This window comes from Rhyacophila brunnea, unplaced genomic scaffold (assembly GCF_057557595.1).
Source record: "Rhyacophila brunnea isolate RB1 unplaced genomic scaffold, BYU_Rbru_1.0 scaffold_4, whole genome shotgun sequence".
Lineage (NCBI taxonomy): Eukaryota > Metazoa > Arthropoda > Insecta > Trichoptera > Rhyacophilidae > Rhyacophila > Rhyacophila brunnea.
In genome coordinates this window covers 12232003-12257770 of record NW_028233068.1, presented here as the reverse complement: position 1 = coordinate 12257770, position 25768 = coordinate 12232003, and the positions used below count along the sequence as shown (strand labels likewise).

The following is a 25768-nucleotide window of genomic DNA, read 5'->3' as shown; positions in this document are numbered from 1 at the left end:
TGGCAGTACCCCAGTGAAAATGGCTGCGAGTGGTGTAGTGATACGGACTTGTGGTTCAATAATAGTGATTTTTCTCGCAATATCATGTCATGCGAAACATATACCTCCATCAATCGAATCTTTTTCGATAACAGAGTTGAATAATGGCGATGGCAACGGCGGAAACGCATTCACTGGCAAAATATACGCAATACAACTGCACGGAGTCGGGTTTTTTGGCAGTGATCACAAAAATATGCAATGGGTTTTGACAAATTCGCCTGACAGATATGGAGCACCGTGTGACGAGCGTGGCTTGATATTCGAAAGTGTTAAACTGATAGAATCCTCCGATGATAAGTGCATCCTGGAAGTGTTTGTTCCTGCTGACAAAATCAATGATTCATTGTATTTTTGTTTGAGGACCTCTAATACCTGGATCCACCAAGGAGAGAAGTTGACTATCGCACCGGCTAAAGATGCTAATTTGTATCTTTCGGTTAATGAATACCCCGACAACACGTGAGTTAATACAATAACACAGTTAAATTCTTAATTGGACATAGCATTTACGTAAATTTTGAAACAGGTACCTAGTAGATACTTACCACCAAGTGGTTTTTTCCAAATATTTCAGGTGCAATGTAATGTTATTTTATTTTAACTATTTCCTCAAACATTGGCTAAGAATAACGAATATTAATTTTGTAAACCATAAATTATCAGGATATTAATTTCTAAAACACTTTCACCTTTAATTTGGTTGTCGTTCTTACACGTTGCAATATTTTAAATCTAATGTTATCAATGTATCCTAGTTGTTATTGGTAGGTACCTACCTAAAATAAACAGCACCCCTTTATCCTTCGTGGAAGTGTATTTATAATAGAAATTTAGACATTACCTAGGTAATTGCACAGGTAAGTAGTATAATAAAATAAATTTCAACACCAATAAAGATATAATAATAAAGTAGGTATAGTAGTAAGTAGGTATTTAACGCGATTTGTGCCGTTTCCGAAATAGTTGTTATAAATATTGTTGTTTCTGTGGGTAATATAAAAGTTGTGTACGTACCTACTATTATTAAATGATATATTCTTCTGAGCTGAGATGTTAAGAAAATATACGGTTTTAGCAGCGCTCGAAATGGACCGGAACACACCGGAGCACGGCTCCGCTTCGTGAAGTCCTCGAGACTACCGCTTCGTCTTGTGGAAAAAATAAAAATGGCGCTCTGGTTCTAGAATTATTATGTAAACCATTACTTAATTTACATTTTTGAATAAAGTTTAATAAGAAATTTGACATGTCGTACACACCTATTGCGACAAAGTACAAACAATTCGTGGGTCGGGATGTGTAGTCAGGTAAGTCACAAAACAGCAAAAATGAGATATGAATGCCACTATACTAAAAAAAAAATAATCTTTCGTTGTGTGTAGTCAGGTAAGCCGTACGTCTCACCATTGGTGAGATGCAGTTTCAGTCAAAACATATTTTTTATTTTACGGGGTGTGTACACAGTTAAGTCACATGAGTAGTCAGATAAGTCAACATTTTGTGTGACTTACCTTACTACTCATAGTTGGCTTACCTTCAAACGTCATACCTACTCAGTGTTGATTTTGGTGAATTTAACGTATTTTTAAAGATATTTTGAGAAATATTTGAAAAAGAAATAACAACAGAACCTAAGTAAAATAGTCATAGGTATTATAATAAATTATGACTTATATAAATAAGTATGTGTATTATTTGTAAATAATAAAAAATATACCAAATTTATCGAATTTGATTTATTTAAATCTAAAAACACGTACATAATATCCAAATAAACAATTCTGCTTCTAGGTTCAACCACATACTCCAATAACTTGTATGTTAACGATTCATTGATAGCATAAAAGATCTTGATTTTAATATTCAAGAATTATTACAGTCTTATTTACCAACATTGAAGAACCACGCCCTTCATGCTCAAATAGTGCTTCCACGATTACACATCATAATGATGTTTTAACCTGTTACCCTCGTTCTCGATTGAGAAGTAATAATCACCAAAAATGTAACTTAAGGGATGATACAAAGCCTTCAGAAATGATAAAAAAGTTGCACGAAATACTGGAAAAAGTTACACAATAAGTACCTATAATGGATGTTATGAATACGAAAAAAAGTCGTATCAGACAAAGCGAACCATGAAAACAACATTTTCGCCAACAGTTTAATATTACTTGACTGTTGAACTGTTACGGAAACCAATTTGTAAAGGTTGTACACTAAAAACATTAAGTGAAAGTCACAATTTTTTTGTTTTGGAAAAAAAAGTGCGACTACTTCCGGTATACTTATTCAAGAATATGCAAGAGGAAAAATATCTCTAAAAGATAGCGAAGAAGATAGGCAAATATCTAAGACACATATTATACTCTCAATTCCATCATTATGAGAGTCATTACTCTAGAAGGAACTGTCAGAAAATACTTACCGCCACATATGACAATAACTGTGATGTATTCTCAATATTTGAAGAATATTAGCTCTAATCCCATCAATATTCGTTTATACGCAGAAATATTCCCTGGCATGAACTTAACATTCAAACGGCCAAATAAGGATACATACTTGCCAAACATACGATAAACTTAACTTAATTAAGAATTCCACCAACGATGAAGAAAGAAATAAAAATCATGAGGAATTGAAAGAGCATCATAACGAAGCTGACTTTGCATATTCAGCTAAAAAATTGTGATAAAAAGTACTTGCAAGATTCTTCTTGCCAAATTGTAACATTTGACATGCAGCAAAGTTCCCTGGCCTTTTACAAACGGCATTTGACAGTGCATGATTGTGATAATAACCAGGGATATTGCTATGTATGCCATGAAACTCTTGCTAATAGAAAAGCTAACGATATCGCTTCATGCCTGTTCAAATACTTAACCAAGGGGTACATGATAATATTAAGCATATGATCATGTATTCTGATAGATGTGCGGGTCAAAACAAAAATAGCCACGTAGCTGTAATGTGCATGATAGCAGTAAAACATTCTGAGACTTTAAACAAAATTGATCACACTTTTTAGTCCCTGGCCACACACATATGGAGTGCGATAGTGACCATCGCATAATTGAGAAGAAAAAAAAACATTTGGTGGAACGATCGAACATCCTCATGATTGGGCCAAATCAATGTGTGCGGCTGCAAAGAAAAATCCTTTTAAAGTCACTGAAATGACTCGTGCAATTACAAATTTTTAACTACTCGGATCGATTAAAAGGACCATTGCCACTCAGCAAAATAGACACAGATGGGAATAAGTTTGTTTGGAGAGATGTTAAGTGGCTTCAATTCAACAAACACGAACCGGGAATAGAGAAATTTGAAAGAACTCTCGACGAAACGACTGCATTTTAACAAATTTCATATATAAGACGAGACAAGACGAAAGATTTGATAGACTTACTTCCATACATTTCACCGTATTATAGAGAATTTTATGAGTCACTTGAGACATCTGAGATAGTCAGCGATATTTAACCTGATACTATTGAAGAAATTCATACTGAAGTTTAATGATAACGATTAAACTTTATAATATTCAGGTTTGTGTGCCTTTTCATTAGTTAAATAACATTAAAGTAAAAAAAAGTTGTAAAAATGCTAATTTTAAATTTATATAATATTTTGTTCAATAAACCAATAAGATTTATGTATAAAACGTGTGTTTTATTGCTAATATTAGTCGGATTTACATGAAAAAATAACAATATTACTTTATGCGTAGTAAGGTAAGTCAATCATTTTTTGTGCAAATCCAGTTAAGTCAATTCCCTTTTTTTTAAACCAATTAAGTTTTAATGAAACGAAATAGTTAGAATACTTCTAGGACATATAATTGAAAGCTAATTACATGTACTTTGATTTGTTACCCATAAAAAAACATAACTATAATTAGGGGAATGTGGGGAATTTTTTGAACTTTGTTTTTGCTATATCTCAAAATGACATTTTGTGACTTACCTGACTTCACATCCCGACCCACGAATTATAAGATTTTGTGTTGTTTTGTTAGATTTTTTTTAGATTGTATAGGTATAACATAAATTATGACTGAACAAAAACTAATCATAAGTGCGAGTGAAAAAGCATTCGGCACGCTTATATCTCCGCAATATGCGTTAGAGTAAGATAGAATTTCTACGGCTGATTTAAATATTGTTTGCAAACGTCGCCGGTAAATATTGATTTGATTGACTACATTCATTTAAAAATTGCGTGCTGAAATTTATGGTTTTTGTGATAAAGTTAGTGGTATGAATTATTTTTAGTTAATTAAGTAAAAACTACGGTTAACTATGTTGTGTTTAAATTTGGTAGCCGTACTGAGAAGCAACATAATGGTATAACGCACAGAACAGATAATAAATAGAATACCGATAGGCAATATTCAATACGCTGCATGGTGAAGCAGGCTTTTGAATGTGTGAGTGTCCTACGAAAATGAAGCACGCATTATGCACGTGCAATAGTGTGTGTAATACACCAACATTAAATGAGCGTAAATGCATAAACCGAGAGCAGTTTTTAGTATTCCACGTAAAACGTATTCTTAACACGTGTGTAAGTTTAACCCGGATTCTTCCTTACTCGAGTCGGTTACCTGCTATCGCCTTACCCGTTGTGTATTTCAGTTCCCATTATTTCTGAGTTCCCTGGTATAACGTTTCATAGTTTAGTTAATAATAATAAAATTGAGGTTCAAATACCCAAAAAGGTTCAAATACCCGAAAAATACCCACTCTTTACATTATTACTCTGAGCAGGTGCCATTCCATATGATTTGTGATTAATATTCCAGGACTCGCTTTCCAACATCTTAAGTGACTGAATATTGTTTGATATTAATATTACTAATTGAACCAATTAAACGATCGTAAATAATACATTATGTATAAGTACAAATAATTACTGATGTCCCGCAGGGTTTGATAAACCATGGACTGATTATATGCAGCAGGTAAAAGAAGCAAAAATAATAATACCTATTTTGACAGCATATTTTTCGTAAAACATACTATTATACCTACCTGTCGAAACCTTTGCGTATGTGCGTATTAGTTGTCTAAAGACTGTTCTTGCATTTTGTCCGTTGTCCATATAACGTAGATATGTAGGGACTAGGGATTCCAATCCCGGGATCCCAAGCTATTTTCGATACCTATGAATCCCGGGATTGATAAACATAATCCCGAAACTTTCGGGATTGATTTTTTTTATCAATTTTTATCGAAAATAAAATAAAAACGAAAATATAACAGAAAAAATACTTTTAATAACAAATAACTACATTAGAAATAAACTGAGTTTGAATGAAGTTTGATTTATATTATACCCATGACGTGTAAGTTGCCGATTCATTTTATTTTTCACATAAATTAATAAAAATGAGAAAGATTTGAAAAAACAATGCTTCCCACTATTAACAAAGTAATTCCACCATGTTCTCATACGTTTTACGGCATTTTAATATTTGGCTGACTAATCAGATTTATGAAGCGGAAAGGCCATAAGTACACCATGGTTTGCTTTACTATTTTAAATCTCGCTAACCCATTCATTAAGTCTTTACTATCAGAAAAAGCAATCTCATTAAATTCACATTATTACTTATCTTACAATAATTATTATTTACTCCATTAAACTTATGTATTTCCGAGATTGAACGTATACAATATTAACAATAAATGTCTTAAAAAGTATAAATTATACTAGATTTATTTTTGACCGATTTTATCAATGTTATTTGTAAATATAAAATTTGGTACTGTTCGGTTATACGGAATACAGCGATAAACGCATTTTGAAAATACCCGATAAACTGGATTATTTGTTAGTTTGGGTTAGTTTAGGTTAGGTTTGGTTAGGTTAACCTAACAAATAATCCAGTTTATCGGCTATTTTCAAAATGCGTTTTCCGCTGTATTCCGTATAACCGAACAGTACCTAATTTTTTTATATTAACAATGGAAAAAAATCCCAATCCCGGGGTTGTCAAATTGTAATCCCGGGATCAGAATTTTGGCTCGGGATTGGATTCCCTAGTAGAGACATACCCATATAACAAGAAAACTTATACACTTTAATATTTTCGGAAAATCATCGAGCTCTCCGGTTCATAAACTTCTTTATTTCAAACACTGCGTTTGGAGATAGAACCTACAAACAGGGCTAATCCAAGGACCCTTGCCGACCGGGTGCCAACCCACAAAATTCCCCCCCCCCTACCCCGAATATGTAATTTTTAAAAATTGAAATAATGATTTTAGTATTAAGTATTATTTATATTATTATAACACAAAATATCTCATATTTTCTTCATATTACAAAATATATTATGAATTACAAAGTTGTATGCATATTATTGTAACGTGAAGGAATTGAAATTATCGATAATATTGATGGAATTTGCTAGGCGAGTAAGTACATCTCTAAGTGGTTAATAACACAAGAAACGTGCTTTTTTAACTATCGATGAAACAAACCCAAGAGAAAATTGCCCTTTGTTATAATTTTATAGCTTCAGTCCATTTCCTGGCATCCTTTGGCATTTTTTCAGAAACATTTAATTTGTTAGGTTGTCTTTAATTTTCTACAAACACGTCTCTCAATTTTTGTCAGTTTTGAGTTGTTTGATGTAATGAATTCAGAATTTGAATACGCATATATTCCACTAGCACGTATCTCAAAACATACTTTATAATATAACAGATTTAAGCAATAATAAAAAACTCGTATCACAATAAAATACTTAAAAGTAATATAAACAAGTATCTTAAGTTACGTGTTTGTATACAGAATACTGAAGTTCTTTCTCGGAAGTCAAGATACGTGTTTGCTGCAGTAATATTCACAATAGGTAGGTACAGTTGCAACGCATTCTCGTATCTTCGTCGATATGACTGATCGGTCGAAAGTATAGTGCGATAAATTGGAGAAACATGACATTTTTTTCAAGAAAATATGTGTAACTATACTAAATGGATATTTCATAGAAGAACATTTATTTCTAACTGAGAGAATAAAGTTGTTATTTGCCTCTCCTGAAAAGTTGTGTTTTTTGAGATACGTGTTTGTAAAAAAATACCAACGGTATGTTATGTTATGATACATACATGACAGGCTTGGTGTGATACTGACCCATTCTACATATTATAGAGACTGATAAAATGCATCAATTTAGGTATTTTTTAATGTAACTATGATGCATTAAGTACTACTACTTCACCATGTTCGATCCTTAGAGCATCATAATATGGGCCTACAAATATGTCATTGGCCTACACAGAGTGGAGGAGGGTGGACGTTATATTAACAGATTTTGGTTTTATGAGAAATGCATGTTGGCCACTTGCTCAACCTATTAGGCCCATACTCTGACTCAAACACAGATTGAAAAATATTATGTGGATTTTGCCAGACCCAGATTCGAATCTGGGACCCACGACGTTGTAGAATTATAGATAGGTAGATAGACCGACGCCTAAGTCCGTCCTTCATAAAAGGCGATATCAGTGTTTGAATAGTAGGTCTATTTTGTATGTATAATTTTAAACGTTTGTGCAGCCTACGAGATACTAAGCCATGCCTATAGAAGTGACAAAAAATGTGTCATTTTAATTAGGTAATATTAAAATATGAATGTGTAAAATTTGCATGATTCTGAAAAGAATGAATGAGGTCGATTTTTGTCCAAATATGAAAACAATGAAGCGTCAACTCAATACTAATTTACAAAACACGACTCAAGCTCAACTGTCAACAGAGACTAATGTCTTCTAGATAGAAAATGTAAAAAATATAGTATATCCACTCTAGCGAATTCATTTAGCCATTATGATGGGTCATCAATAACAATAAAACTGAGTTAGTATATTTTTCTGATTAGGTATTTATTATATACATAAGTACTTACTTACATACTTACCACAAAAAATAAATACTTATTTATTAGATTTTTTCTAGAATCAAATGATTCATCAATAAAGGAGCAGTCTTTTGAATCTAAAAATTATTACGTTTATTGTCCAGTGGTGACTTTTAGTTAGAACGAAAAATATTTATTATATGTTACTACTTTATACTTGATGGTATCCTATGGTGGCGGTTTTAATAGTACATTTACGCATATAAACCGTCATGACATGTTAACAAAAATGCAGCAATGCTGTCCATGATGTCAATTAGTCAACATTAAATTAGTCATCGTAATATTCTTTATACTGTAGATCAGTGGTTCCCAATCGAAGTTTCGCGAGAATCCGTAAAATCATGCGAAATGGGTCTCAGAGTTGTCATTATTGAATGTCACCGCCTACCACGCACAGCTCATTTTTTCCGTCAAAGTTTTGCACGTTTACGTTTTAGATTATATTGTTATGTACAGCAAAGCATTGACGTACCTATTTATTGTTTCTTTAGTCGCATTGGTTTTGGACGATGTGAAATATGTTAATATAACTCTTGTATCCGAAATATAGGAAACGAGGAATAAGTACTAACTATTTTGATATATATTTTTTCAAAATTGATAGTTAGGTTATATAATTAAATAAGTACATTAAAATTTCAGTCAGAATACGTCTTACAAAATGTGGCAGGAAATTCGACTAATGGAGTAGATTCTGTGTTGGGGACAAATTTATTGGTTGATTATTTTACATACTCAAATGGTATTTTAATTGAATTTTGTAATTTTCAAACAAAATGCTTCAAGGGCTCGGTCATACAAAAAGGGTTGGGAACCACTGGGTAGATATTGTAAGAAGGCACGCACACAAGGAGGGTTAGGGGGAGGGGTCATTCATTTTTGAAAGAGGAGGAAAAATGGAAATATAAGACTTGCCCCTATTCGGTGTAATTCTTGTGACTGATGGAAACCAAGTTTTAAATGTCTGCTTCAGTGATAAATGAATATCACCCATCTTCGCGATTATGTGTTTTAGGAGCAAATGAAAAACCTAAGTACTGACTAAAACCAGATTCAATAAAATTCGACATTCGACAAATGATTTTCAATAGTCACATTGCGTAATTATTAAGTAAGTAATGTATTTAAAAAAAATGTAATAGTTTTAGGTACCTTTTACTTCAGAAGTCTGGGTCAATATAAATATTATTAATTCTCTCGTGAGCAGTAGTTTGCCAACCACTAATTATTAATTATGTAGGTATTCAAGTTTTTTTTTTTATATTTAAATTCTTCGAAAGGTGACACAGTACGACAAATGAGTAGGTAAGTTCGCGAACACGTATTAGTCGTTACCCCGAATCGATGAGTTAATATCTGCGTCAGGTAGGTAGGTATTACCTGCAGAAGTATTTCATTTAATCTATGCCTGCAGACTAATTAGTGTGGTTATCCGATTTGTAAGGTCTCGGTTTCACCTGCTTATCATATTTTCGCGAGTTCAAACATTGGAATAACATCGCAATGTTTGAAGTATTCACGTCGAAGAGTGCTGCTTTGATAATGATAATATTGTTATCAGAGACGAATAACGACCACTTTAAAATTACATTGCGCGTATTTAGATCACCGCCAATGAGTGCCACTCGGTTGTCGAATATATAAACACTATTTAATCATTTTATCCCCAAAATTACTGTGTATCAGTGGCGAGTAGGGAATCCAATCCCGGGATCCCGGACAATTTTCGATACCTATGAATCCCGGAATTAGTAAACATAATCCCGAAACCTTCGGGATTGATTTTTTTATCAATCACAATCAATTAGTGTGTGCACAAAATTATGTTAGTGAGTATATACCTGCACATGTCACAGCGGGAATGGCCGAATGCTCACGGATAATAAATAACCATTTTTTGTTGTCATACGCAATCGTAAGAACATCAGAAAAATAATTAACCAACTAGACGCCACTGACGTTTTGGCACGCGAACGGCGTCTAACCGCCAGTGCCACGGACGTGCAGGCAAGCACTTCTTTCTACGCAGAATTTTATGAATGTTATCTTTTCTTAAATAAACAAAATAGACTGTTTTACTTTCACATTATTATCTATATTACAATATTATTTACTCCATTAAACCCATGTACCTATTTCCAATATTGAATGTACACAATATTATCATAAATAGTATAAATTATACTAGACATTTTTGATTGATTTTATCATTGCTATTTGTATAAATAAAAAAAATATATTAACTATCGAAAAAATCATCCGTCAAAGTGTAATCCCGAGATCAAATTTTTGGCTCGGGATTGGATCCCCAGTGGCGAGGGGTGCTGTTAAGATTCGACATAAATAGTGCACACTAAACTTTGTCAGTCATACTTATTTATTTTCATTTAACTAAACTACAATTTGCAGATGGTGCTGGTTGATTTTTTAAATTCAATTAAACCCTGGCTACCTATACCAAACCGTAATCAATAAATTATAAAATATTAATCTCTATCTCTATCTATATCAAAAAAACTAGACTACAGTGTGTGGATAATATTAGTTAGTTTTTAAAATTCAATTAAGTGCTAAAACCCTGTGTAGTAAACCAAGCCATAGTAAATATTCGTCAAAAAATGTTCGTAGGTATATCCATCAAAATCAAAAATTATGCATTAAATCACACTTATTTTTAGATGTTTCATAGTGGAAGAATATTTTTTATCTACTTATAAGGCTTGGTTTAGGCACGCTTGATGCATTTTAAAATACTAACCAACACCTTATGTAGTATTTAATGTGTATTCTTAATTCATCGAAAACAAATAAGTATGACTGAAAAAATGTGCAATATTTTTGTCTTAACTATTATGGTTTGGTAAGGCAGGGTTTAATTGACTTTTTAAAATTAATGAGCACCATCCGCGATTGGTATTCCTAGTTCAATGGATACCGATTATTTTCACTGACAAAGTTTAATGTCACTATTTATGTCGGATCTTAGCAGTCTACCTCCACCCTTCGCCACTGAAACATTATTATATTCTTTTCAACACTACTACATGCCATGGGCCCAACGACAGTAGTGTAGTGAAACAGTAATGCAGTAGTAGAAGTGAAACTATCACATAAACACTCAGGCTTTGAGTAAACATAAATATATTGTGACCTCATCGGGTTGAACCTGGGCCTTCCGGGTGAGAGCCCATTGCATTACACACAGGAGCAAGAGAGCCGGCGCCATCGTCATTGACTCCATTGTAATTAGTGATGAATAGATGAGATTTTATTTAAAACATACTTAATTTCAAGGGGTTTTAGGATTTTACCACATAAATTACATTGTCATCTACAATGTTACTTTAATTTTTTTTTTTTTAGTATTTAGTATTTTGGCATGAGCATTACGGATAATCGAATATCCAACTACAAGGCACCTCAGCTGAAGCATGGTCTAACTAAATCTAAAAAGATCGTAATTATGCGACGCGCGTATTGTGCAAATGACGCGTGCCGAACGAAACGTAATTTGTCATAAAAATTCAACATGCGTCCATTTAGTGTTATATTTATTGTTATATAGTAATAATAATAATATATTCATTGACATGTTTTCTTTTTCGAGTACATCCATAACGTTTTTTAGTCATCTTTACACGATATAAGAATATATTCCTCCGACGCCATCACAAAACAAGTTGACGTACTCACACATCGACTGCTGCTCGCCGATTGGCGACGAGTGCGAAATTTCGTCCCACCTATTGTTGAAAATTATTTGCCGTTTCACTTATCTATGCTCTTCGAGTAATGGAAAATCGACTTTTTCTACTGTACGAAACCAAAGTGTAACTGTCGCATGTGTACTTCTTTGTTTTCGTTCGGCGGTACGTACGATGTACGTGACGTCACAGACGTCTCTCGGGGCGGCGACGACGCTTCCTTTGCGTCACTTTGCCCGGCACATCGACGCCGACGCCAACGACGCCCCAATACACACGACGCTTTATTATTCGTATTAGAAGTAATAAGTACTTACTATTTATCTATTCCTAGACGTGCAGTTATGGAATAACTTTTTATGTAAAATATCTATACAAATTAATATCATAGTTTCACATTTTATATAAGTATATTAAGTAAGTAATAGTATATCATGCAATATACTACTTATATAAGTGTTGCCAATATTTCCCATCGACTGAAATATTCCCGACGGGCTAATAAATTACTTTGTTCGCTGAAAATAAAGATAAATCCGGGCTTCGGGTTTCTCCACGACGTTTTGAAAACCCCTCAATGTCTGTCTGGGCGTGAGCTTTTTTCTATACTAAGCTTATACGAGGGTGGGTCAATAAGTCCTTAGAAAAGCCGACAGGTGGCGCGACTAGTACTGTTAGCGGTTTGTTTTCATGCAGCGGCACTACCGATTCAGTATGCTGCGAAGTTTCAATCAGATTGGTCGGATTGTTGTTTTTTATTTTCGTACATTTAAAAAAAATTTGCTTGTTTACAAAAATGGAGAAAATTGAGTTTAGAGCTGTTATTAAACATTTTAATATAAAAGGGTTAACAGCAAAGGAAATAAAAAATGAGTTGGATTTAGTTCACGGCATATCTGCTCCTTCACTTGCAACTATTTATAACTGGTTAAATGAATTTAAACGTGGTCGTACATCAACAAAGGATGAACCACGCTCAGGACGTCCTGTAGAGGTGACTACACCAGAAATGATCAATAAAATCCACGATATGGTGTTAAGTGACCGAAGATTAAAGTTGAGTGAGATAATTGAGGTTACAGGGATCTCAAAAGGTAGCGTCATTTCTATTTTACATGACAAATTGGGCATGAAAAAAGTTTCTGCAAGATGGGTGCCGCGTTTGCTCACAGTCGACAATAAACGCAATAGGGTGGTGGCCTCTAAAGCCCTGTTGTCGCTCATGCAACGCAATCCGGATGAATTTTTTCGTCGCTTTGTGACTGTAGGTGAAACATGGATACACCACTATACTCCCGAGACGAAAGAACAGTCAAAGCAGTGGATTGCGAAAGGCGAACCATGTCCAAAGAAGGCGAAAACCGTAAAATCAGCTGGTAAGGTTATGGCTACTGTATTTTGGGATGCACGTGGAATTATTTTCGTTGACTATTTGGAAAAAGGAAAAACAATAACAGGGGATTATTATGCATCTTTATTGGACCAGCTAAAAAACGAAATTGAAGAAAAGCGGCCTCATTTAAACAGGAAAAAAATCCTCTTTCATCAGGACAATGCCCGTGTTCACACATGTTTACGATCAATGGCTAAAATTGAAGAATTGAAGTTCGAATTGGTCGACCACCCACCGTATTCGCCAGATTTAGCCCCCAGTGACTTTTTCCTTTTCCCAAACTTAAAAAAATGGCTAAGTGGACAACGTTTTTTTTCAAATGAAGAAGTCATCGATCGGACAAATGCTTATTTTGAGGACCTTCCGAAAACTTATTTTTCTGACGGTTTAAAAAAAATTGAGAAACGTCTAACCAAGTGTATTGAGCTCCAAGGAGATTATGTTGAGAAATAAAAAAAAAATACAAAAATAAAAACTGTTTTAATGCTTTTTTCTAAGGAATTATTGACCCACCCTCGTAGCATTGGACCGTAAAAGTAAGTTATAGTTGAGTACTATTATTTTACGCCATATATGTCAAAATAATACTTAAGTATGTTGACGTATACTGGACCGGTTTCGTCCGCCACAGAAGGACATTTTCAACTAGGATAATATAAAATAAAACAGATCCAAATATCGCTATCTGAAAGCAACAGTGAAATAAAGTGAAAAAAGTCGATTTTGAGATAAGTAAGCCAATCGATTACCGAAAACTATACCTCCTACATAATGAATCACTGAGATTTAAAAAAAAAATGTACTTAATACTTCATTTAAAAGAAAAAATGACACTTGCATTTATCAAAATTGTCCTCTAACTTCAAAGGAACAGTGAGATAACTGAGATAAACCAATGTTAACCACAAGTATTTTACTATTATCATAATAAACCGTAGAAAAAACGAAGTAAAGATTTAGTTAACTATTTCATTAGAATGACAGAGTTTAAGTTCAATTATCTCGAAACTAGTATTTTAGACTTATACCACTGTTGCTTTCAGGCAGCGAATTATGAAATAATAGTGGATTCTGTATGATAAAATTTGCGTTATATTTCAATTAAGAATACAATGCATTTCCACTATTAATTGACAGTTAAAACAATACAATAAACTTAAGTTTATATTGTTTAGGCTTTTGTACTGTAATCAATTTAACAACATATTATTATGGCAACATGATCCCACCGGCAACAAATCCTCTGAAAGTGAAATGCACATCGATTAAAGACGTGTTGCATAATTTATACTCATCGGGATTGTTTATTTTTTCCCGAAATAAATCAACTGATTTTATGAAAACTTAAAACCACCCATTTGCCACATAACAATACGTTTGAGGTATATTTAAACACTCACGATAGGTACAACCGGAACAACGAACTAGGACAAAAAATGTCTGGTTTCCAATGAATATATTAAGTATCCAAAGCATGGGAGGATTCAATGTCTTCCGTTTATCAACTGAGTGGATTACCGACTGATATTTTTATTCATTTATTGCACTGATTCCGCTCACTTCTGGCATGCAAGTTTTTCTCATGACTGCGTTGTGTGGTGAGTCATCTTATATAATAAATTTATTATTTCAGCCTGGCATCACACATTTAGGTAGATACCAATATATTATAATATAGGTACTTACGGAATATGTATGGGTATGTAATTTCGAAGGTATTTGTTAGGATTAAACAGTTGTCATACAACGCTTCGAGTCTTCCGCCATATGAAATATTATTTATTTAAGTAGATATATTGTATTCTTCGCTTCCTTCGTTGACCTTTTCATAATATGTATATACTTCAGTTACGGTTTCAAACGAGTGTTTTAGTAATATTTATTTTTAAAGTTTCTAATAAAACGTCAGTTTCTTGATAATGCAATTAGGGGCGACTCTACCTCAAGGGTTCGCAGGGACCATCCCCACATCGTTATCATGTCAAAAATACACTTAAGATATTTGTATAATAAAATTGTCATAATTGTATAGAGATATTTATTATTTTTATACAAATAAATAAAGCAGTGATTGTAACAATGTTGATAACGCGATATTAAAGTAACCAATTAAATTAAATACGCTCTATTTCACGGTGACGCCTATGTTCAAATTAAAAGCTATGGCGTCTATTTTTCGCTGACCGGGGTCTTTCAGTCCTATCCCGTCGCCGCGGTACGAATCTCGTTCTACAAAGGATGTGAATGCATTTGCGTTAATGTACGCATACTGGGGAGCGAATGAAATAACCCATAGGTTAGTTAAAATGCTCGCTGTATGTCGTTGTTCAAAACCGATTATCACTGATTCAAAAATAATAGTTATTATTAATTAAGTTAATATTTTTAAGCACGCTTTTTAGATGTGATTAAGTAACGACTCAGATATATATATATACATATTATTTATTCTGAAAAATTACTCATTTCCTCATTAATAATACCGTATTATTATAAGTAGCTTGGTGCATAATGTAGGTATAATATGAGAAAGTAGGTAGGTAGGTATTTAATGATCAATGGTTAAACCCCACCACCTAGAAAGTCGTCGAGCCGCCACTGAATACAATAATCGTAATAGGTATATAATATAGATCTTGCGAAATACTAGTGTCGTGCGAGATGCAGTTTGAGAATATTCAATAGATTTGCGTGCACATGCAATTAGTTATAATAATTATAACGGGGATTTCAAAAAATATCGCTATATTTCTTACTGATAAATTTGTTGCTAATAAAATTTATCTTTAATGCGACATGGTTATTCATCTCTTTGGTTTTTGTGTTTGTAGGTGGGCATGAAAAACTATATGTCGCGGACAAAATCTTTCAATACCGAAGCACGTAGAAATCATCGGGTCTAAATCCGAGCCGTCTCACTATACATACTTACAATGTTTTTTTTTTCATTTAAAATACTCTGTATTTGGATCTAAGGAATGGGTGATGTTCCTCCCTACATGAGATAGAAATCTGAATAATGCGGAATAATCATATTTCGTAGTTTTTCTCAGCGCTCAACTTAGAAAGTCCCTTTTCTATATTTGTCAGTAGGTCAAACTGACTGCGTTTTCTTCCAGATTTTACAACACGATCTTTGAATTCGTGAAAATGTTAGTGGATATTTTTGTTTTATTCATTTACATATTAAAAGTGTCTAATATCTGATTCTGGTTGCTTCTTTCTGTTTAGAAGCTACAATTTTAAACCTAGAATATTTACTTACCGATTTTAATTTTAATGCAGTTTATGTCGTCAGGTTCGGTGGAATGAGTATTTTAACCGATATTAAATTTAACTACTTATACACAAGTACTTGGTATCAAAGAACGTTTCTCGTTAACTGCAAGAGACGCGTTCTTCAATTCTTCGGTCACGTGGTAAGAAGAGATCCGAGCAGCTTGGAGAGAAGAGTGATTTCTGGTGGCGTCGAAGGGATATAGCGGATATAGGGAGATAGCGAAGGCGTGCGCCTTCCAGGTGGAGCGACATTATCATGAAAGCAACAAGATCAGCGCAGGATCGCTCCGCACGAAAAGAGATTGTTCGCAACGTTTGTAAATTCACTGATTACCATCCTCAGTAACGATACCGTCATACTTATTTGTTTTCATTGAACATACAATTTGCGGATGATGCAGGTTAGTTTTTAAAATTTAATTAAACCCTGCCTAAACCAAACCATAATAGTTTAGGTATGCTATGGGCGATCCGAAAAAAATAGTGCACACTTTTTTCCGCCATACTTATTTGTTTTCGTTGAGTTAAGAAAGAATACGTATTACAGATGGTGTTGGTTAGTAGTTTTTTTATATATTTATTAAGCTCTGCCTATCCAAACCATAGTCGATAAAAAATATTCTTCTATGTATAAAATTTCTAAAATTATGTATGGTTTAATGGCTTAATTTTAGATATTTTATGGATATACGAATATTTTTTGACGATTATCTATTAATTACTATGGCTTGATTGCACAGGGTTTAATTGAATTTAAAAAATAAACCATTACTATCTGCAATTTGTAGTCTCTAGCATACCTCCCCTCCACCCTTCGCCATATGTATAATATGCATGATTCTTCTGGGGTATGCGGATAAATGACGGACATTTATTTTATAGATATACAAATATGTTTTGACAATAATATTACTTTTCACTGATAAAGCTTAGTGTGCACTATTAATGTCGGACCTTATCAGCCTACCTCCACCCTTCGCCACTGGTTTGTACGCCCCCAAAAATTATTGAATCGTTGATCCAGCAGGTTTTAGGGCGACCACGTGACCGATGATTGCGTTACCGTGTGACAGTAATATTATTTGTCTAACAATTATCCATTCGGCGAGTGACGAATCCAGCTCGTTGACAATTCAGCTGTTCATGACACACGTTATATGGATTTCCCATTGATTTTTGTGATCTTTCCGCGTTTTTTTTATTATCTGATACATACCTATCTCTTGATTAGTTGTATAATTAAATAATAGATAAACCACTAAACTTATCGTTGTGCGGAAAATGTGACTTAGTAATAAATAAGACTTAATTAAAAACTTTACTCCAATATGTATGTCAATATCATTTGATGTCTACTGATAGCATATTATCTGATCGCAGATCGCTCAGTGATCAAACGTTTGATCAATGATGATCAATAACGATTAATCGATCACCGTGGTATTGATGGAATGATTGGCAAATATACGTCTAAAATAATACACATTACTTTAGACATTTTTGGACACTTAGTAATCATTCACGCGCGCACATAGAAAAATGGTATGGTGGGGGTCTATTTCGAAAGAAATGTCCATAATAAGTCCAAGTACATTATACATGTTTTGGGCCCCGCATCAGTTGAAGTACAGCCTTATGGTGAAGAGAGTCCAAAAGAATTATTATCCGTGGCTCTATCCGACTGATTTTCTCTTAGGGATGCTTACATACTGTAGCTTAAAATTTAGAAGGGATCTTTATTAAGCTACATATTTTTTCAGACTTATACGCGGCGTAAACGTGAACTCTGCCATTCTTGGTGGTGTTGGCTTGTGTGTCTCTGATAATTACCTTAGGAATCGAGGGCATCCGTTGTTTGTTCTCCCACGGTGCAAAACTGACCTGCCGTTAGTAATGCCATTTGGGAGGGCAATAACCATGTTTAATGAAATCGCTTCGGATATTGATATATTCCACTTACGTGAGTTGAATTTAGGTGGACGTTGTTTTATACGTTTTTAAGATAGGGTCTATCAAAGTTCACTCTGTGTGCTTCCATCTACTTTTATTTTGTTATTTTTGTTATTTTATTTCTTTTCTTATTTTATTACTTTTGTATTATTAACTCACACTTCTCTGTATTTTAATTTTTAAAAATTATTAACACTTATTTTATGTCATGTCGTGAACGCTTTGAATGTATAATCTGTTATGTTCATTATATGTAAAATAAATAAATTTGATTTGATTTGATGTCCAGACACTCTGTGTTTTGATATTAGCGACTTGAACTTCAGCTATAATATCGTCACCTCTATAATACAACTAGATAACTTGATTTTCACTGTTTTTGGTTAGTTATTGAATATTATTCTACATTTCCTTCTCTACAATAGACAAGTCAGTAGCTAACGGGAACTGTATTAATTTTGTGTTTGAAAATATTAGATAACTTTAAAACCATAAATGCATTAAATAAATAAAATAGGTAAGTACCTACGTAGTATATCTACAATATTTTTTCATACAATTGAACATTATTTAATTGTTCCCAATTAGACAAACACAATTTTTCATTTTTATTTTAAATAATAATTTTTAGCCTAGATTTAAGTTAATCGAGTAAAGTAAACTAAACATTGATTAGTATCAACTATCTGATTATAACGTTGTCACTATCATCAAATATTTGATAGGTAGTGTACTAATAATTAATACTTCATTCCTGCAGCACCTTCTAGGTACTAACCTACTTTGAAATCATTCAGAATTTTATATAATCTATATACGATATGATTGTATTTCTAAATTTACTTACCTACATATTATCTTCTGTCCTTCACTTGTCTAGGTACTTTGTATTCCTGAACATCGCCAAATTGTAGCAAAGTCTCATGGTTTCAAGAAAATCCAAATGTTAATAAAAAAAATGTATGATAATAATAAAATTATTATGGTGTTTGATTCATCTCCTGAGTGTATTTTAAAAATTCTTGACGTATTATGCAATTAATGCAGCAAATACCTATACGCCTTAGTAACGCGATTTAGTAGGTGCACATTAGTAGTGTTGTGTGTGGGAACTGAATGCATTAAGGGGGGACATGCTCGTCGAAGGTCAAAATTGAGTTTTTATTGTATTTTCAAACCATGATCCTGGACACTCCGTAAACGTTGTAGATAATATATTTATATAATTTTGAAGCCTTATTATCCTTTATAGTTATTTTAAACATTTCATGACTGCATAAAGTATTTTTGTTACATAAAATAGTATTCTTTTAAACCTCTCGCTCTAATGTTTTAGAATATAGTCATATTTCGGTACAGAACTGTGCAGTGGTGTTAAGATTTTTTACATTTATTAATTTTTAAACGCATTTATAAATCCATTAGTATAATTTATTACGAGATAATTTTTGTAAAATATTCACGATAAAAAATTATTTTGATAATCTCTGTGATCCCAAATTTGACAAGAATTAGGCATTTTATTATTCAAAAAATCGGCAAGATTAACACATTTCAAGATGATTTTAAAGATATTTATTAAAAGCTATGTTTTTGACAATTCAAGTGTGATAAAAATATTATGAATAATGATTGCTTTATAATAATTATTGACCTAAGAATAAGGTAGTGTTTTTTTGAAATACGCCATTTCTTTTGTCATTCCCTAGTGGTTAAGCTACAACATACGGCCGTAGCAATAAAATGACAAACTATAATTAAAGTAGGGAGTAAAATTATGTTAACTCGCGTGTTTGAACATGTACCTAACCGAATTTTTTTTTATTTTTTTTTAAACGGTACATGTTCAAACACGCGCGTCAATATCATTTTACTCCCTACTTCAATTTTAGTTTGTCAATTTATGGCTACGGCCGTATGTTGTAGCTTAACCACTGGGGAATGACAAAAGAAATGGCGTATTTCAAAAAAACACTACCTTATTCTTAGGTCAATAATTATTATAAAGCAATCATTATTCATAAGATGTTTATCACACTTGAATGGTAAAAGACATAGCTTATAATAAATATCTTTAGAATCATCTTAAAATGTGTTAATCTTGCCGATTTTTTGAATAATAAAATGCCTAATTCTTGTCAAATTTGGGATCACAGAGATTATCAATATAATTTTTTATCGTGAATATTTTACAAAAATTATCTCGTAATAAATTATGCTAATGGTTTTATAAATGCGTTTAAAAATTAATAAATGTAAAAAATCTTAACACCACTGCACAGTTATGTACCGAAATATGACTATATTCTAAAACATTAGAGCAAGAGGTTTAAAAGAATACTATTTTATGTAACAAAAATACTTTATGCAGTCATCAAATGTTTAAAATAACTATAAAGGATAATAAGGCTTCAAAATTATATAAATAGATCATCTACAACGTTTAAGAAGTGTCCAGGATCATGGTTTGAATATACAATAAAAACTCAATTTTGACCTTCGACGAGCATGTCCCCCCTTAATGCATAAATATGCGCAAAATATTGCAACGTGCGAAGAGCATCAAGTACTCAGGTATATGCTATTTTCATATTCTTGATTCAGTGATCCCAAACCTTCTGTAGTTGAAGGTATATAATTGTGTAGTGCTTACTTATTTTGTAAAATATTGAAAAACCCTATGTGGTTCGCCAGGGTTGAATATATGATACACATTACCGATCGGGCTTTAATGTAGGTGAATCTGTAACACTCAAGCTATAGATCCACCAGTATAAGTTGTCAGCTGAGTGAGGGCGCCACACAGTGTTGCCAACTGTACTATAATTATAGTACAATACTATAATTTTGATTCTGCAAAAAATGTAAAATACTATAATTTTACGCCAAATATGCCAAAATACTATAATTTTAAAGGATTTAAGCCGAAAAATGTTCCTGTACTATATTTTTTACAGAAATACTGTAATTTGTACGCCTTTGTACTATAATCAGCATAGAAAAAGATGGCAACACTGGCGCCACATGCAAACATTTGACATATCATTCAATAGATACTTTCTATGCTGTGGTGAGCTTAGTTCTAAATTCGAACACCGGACGATTTATAATGGTATGTCTATAATAGTACAGACGATATACTTACACATTTACGCAAACAAAAAATGACTCGTTTGTTTTGAATTGAAAAACACTTGTTTGAATCCCGACGTATGTCCACACCTGCAAACGTTCACATACATTTTTAATCTGGCCTACTAGATCCTGCAAACATGTTCACATTTGCTTGTTTGTTAGTGAACATGAGCTTTATCCGCGCGTAATACAAAAAATATGCACATTTGTATAAATTCTCCAATGTTTTTTTATAAAAGTGTCCGTAAGTAGTTATTTTTTATTCATTGTATATTTGTTTGCGGGCAGATGTTATAATATATAAAGCTTAATACCCTCGTTTACACGTCCATGAATTTACTGTTAACAATAAGAAAATGTATGGGTAAACATGTATTATCCTGCAGTTGGCAGATTGCATGCATGAATCTAACGAGTTTGGAAGTTTATGAATTTTCATGTAAGATTTTTTCGATCTGCGCCTGCGCAGTAGAGCGATAGTGGCGAACCTGCCGGCAAAAAAACGAATTTTCAGGCTGACCGATTTTCACTAGCTGTCAAATAGTCCGAAATAGTACCATCAAATGACAACATCGCGTCTCGCTCACTCTTAAAGAATTAATTGGAGAGACAGTCAGCACTTTTACGTGTAAACAGTTATTGTCATGATAGTTTAAAATAAGCACTATTGCCGCCAGTAAATCCATGCACGTGTACAGGCGCTATTACTCTTACTGCATGTAGAACAGACAGTGTATATATTTTAACGCTTTTCTTGTAGTCCGCAATATTGTTTTAAAAATTAAATAATGACGACGAATTCATATTGTAGGTACCTGACAACTTGCAACTCCAAAATGCTATTTTTAAATTTCGAACTTCTGTAATAAGTACTACTTAAAAGTTTTACTTGAACCACGGACTGGACCCATAGCAGGTATTTTGATGTCAGGCCCAAACAGGGTGGTGTAGTTAAAAAATGGTTTGCTCAAAATTTCTAGTTAATATTATCGGTAACTATTAATTGATAAACATCATGCGAATATTTAACTAAGTTAATATATTATCAGACTGCCTCATTCACGCGATTGTATTTAATCATTTTAAGTTGTGATTTTTCGCATGCTTTTGCAAATTCTCGCTGATCTCTGATTGGGAATCACTGTACTAATATTGCTGCGTGTTTTATTTGGCATGCTGACAACAAATCACATATCCTAAAACTCGATTTGTTTTGATCGGGAACAAAAGATATCACACACCTGTCCACTATATCAATAGTTAAGGTTTTTTTTTAATATACATGCAAGCTTACGTTAGTTTAATTTTAATTAAATCCACTTATTGTACGGCATAGGTTTCGTGGGAATTTGATTTTATGGAATTATGCGACGGTAAGCTATATGAGTGTAGCCAATATAGTAATAAGTTTGTAGGGAGCTGAAAATTGGTAGGAATGTAGCCCTTAACTTCTTATTGATCAACAGAAGTCCACAGCGATCCTAGTGATACAGGGTCTCTATGGGGCGATCGAAAACCTTATTTCGAAACCTGAACTGGCGTAAAATTACCGTATAGTAATTATCGATATAACAAATTAAAACTAAAAAAGATAATGAATTAAGAAGCCTCATATAAATTAATAACTTAGGTACCTACGTAATTGGATGCTCCATGTCTAAGGGGAGGTAAATACAATAATGAATTAATGTGGTTAGATGGTTTACGTTTACAATGTCATCTTCAGCCTCCCAAAAGAGCTTTAATATCCTAAGTGGTTTCGTAACGAAGTTGCAGCAATTATTTGATAGGGTAGTTATTTGCAAAATATATGAAGAAATCACTAAAATTTATATTTGAAATTACCTTCCTGTAATGTTTCAAATTGCCTCGATATTGTTAGTGTAGTAACGCAGCCTTCTCTAAACATCAACGGACGTGTACCTAATATTTCAGATTTTTAATGACGTTTATACCTAGTATTTGGCCATTTTAGATAAATGAAGATGTGGTAGACAGGCACGCACACTTTTCGGGTCCGAACCCCCTCCCAGAAACGGAAAAAAATATTTGGGTACTTACTTACATTTAATATTACTTCGTCAGGACTAGGAATTGCAATCCCGTGATCCCGAACTATTTTCGATACCTATGAAGCCCGGGATTGGTTTTTATTTTTTTTATAGAAAATATAATAAAAACGAAAATATAACAGAAAAAATAACATTAGAAATAAATCTGTGTTTGAGTGAGGTTTTATGTGTTGCCAATTCACTTTATTTTTTCACATAAATTAATAAAAATGAGAACGATTGGAAAAACAATGCTTCGCACTTTCAACAAAGTGATTCTACCATGATCTCAGACGTTTGTGCCACTGCCATTGCCCACAACCAAAAAATGCTATTCTGGAGACCCCACTGGTCACCGGGGGGAATCACCGGATAATAAATGACCATTTTTTGCTGCCTTAACGCAATCATAAAAACATCAAAAAATAATCAGTTTATTTAAATGGACTTAGAGTACGAAAAATATTAAAAAGAAAAAGTAGAGCTCGTTTAAGGTGATACATAATGTTTTAATGGGTGTAAAATGCATTAAAATCTGAACTCTCTCGTAACATCCAGGGAAATGCATTTGTAATAAAAGCGTTATTTATTGTCTCTCCTTTTAAAATAATAACAATTGAAATTTGAAAATATGACGATCAACAAAAAATCACATGCTGCCTGTGTACCAAAATTAGATCCACATTAAATGACGAAACACTTCATGGTTTTGGTATTGCATCAGGCATATTATTCAGAATAATGTTTTAATTTACTTAAATATTAATTTTTTATGTTATATTTATTGTCAACACAGTAGGTTATTTTTTATTTTAATTGAACTTGTATTTGTATTTGTTACCTTTTCATAAATGAATAAAACTGTTTTACGTTCAAATTATTATTTATATTACAATATTATATTTTACTCCATTAAACCTATGTATTTCCAATATTGAACGTACACAATATTAACAATGTCTTAAATAGTATAAATTACTTATACTAGATTTATTTTTGACCGATTTTACCAACGTTATTTGTATAAGTAAGTATATAAAAATTTAATATTAACTATTTAAAAAAAATGTCGATCCCGGGATCGTCAAATTGTAATCCCGAAATTCCGGGATAAAAAATTTTGGCTCTGGATTGGATTCCCTAGCCAGGACTTGTCTGAACAGGTCTAAAAGACAAGACAGCGCGGACTACATAAACGGATACTAACGATCTTAATAATTATTTTCAATTTCAATTTATTTATTTTTTTAACATATTGTGGACATTAAAAATTATAAGTTTAAGACGTTCACTACATGACATTTAAAAACAAAGATATATAAATATAACAGTATTACATAAAAAAGACATATATCAGTAGATAAATTAGATAGGTACAAGGAAGTACACCGGATGAGTTAAGCAGACCCTATTTTAAGAATTTATAAAACAACGTCCACCTAAACTCATTCTCACGTAGGTGGAATATATCAACACCCGAAGCAATTTCGTTGAACATAGTTATCGCCCTCCCAATTGGCATTACCAGTGGCAGGTTGGTGATTTTGACCGCTAAGCCACGCAAATTCGATAATCATTTGTGGATGGGATAGCTCACAGTCACAATAAATTGTATGCTATAAATACCCTCCCTTAGTTATACCTGCAGAACAGGTGTTTATCGCTAGATTTAAAAGATTGTAAGTAATAAGGACTTTTGTCCTATTCTGATGACACGTCTGTTTTATTATTGATATTTTGTATCAGGTGGTATTCTGTTATTGTCATTAGTACCTACCTATAATATCAATGGCCTAAATGTATAATAAAAAGATATCTTAGCGATTTAACCCAATTTAAAAATGGTAAGTGCATAATAATATGCCAAGAAACTTCCTTATCTAAGATTTATTTTTAATATTAATATTATAACACCACATACATACGAAATAGAATGACAACTTATACATACTTACCTACTTTACTTATCTATTATTTTTCAAATCTTAATAAAATGTTATCTCAAGTTTATCATTAATCAAGTTATTACACGAGGTTTACCTGTTTATTGCTTTTTTAACATTTTGATAATTAAAATGAGGAAACTACCTTCTGCAGTGGCGAAGGGTGGGGGTAGGCTGTTTGGACCCGACAAAAACAGTCTACAATAAACTTTGTCAGTCATAAGTAGGGATCCCGAGCTATTTTCGATACCTATGCATCCCGGGATTGATAAACATAATCCCGGGATTTCGGGATTGATTTTTTTATCAATTTTTATGGAAAATAAAATAAAAGC

At 32.9% G+C, this 25768-nt stretch overlaps 1 protein-coding gene across 1 annotated transcript in view; it reads left to right on the top strand.

Moving 5' to 3' along the window:
- The first annotated feature begins 4 nt into the window (after positions 1–4).
- uex (metal transporter uex) overlaps positions 5–25768 on the top strand; it is a 96421-nt gene continuing 70657 nt past the window's right edge. Inside the window, exon 1 of the mRNA XM_085954081.1 lies at positions 5–501. Coding sequence (XP_085810207.1) covers positions 20–501 — 482 coding nt within the window. The 5' untranslated portion in view covers positions 5–19. The remainder of the gene's footprint in view (positions 502–25768) is intronic.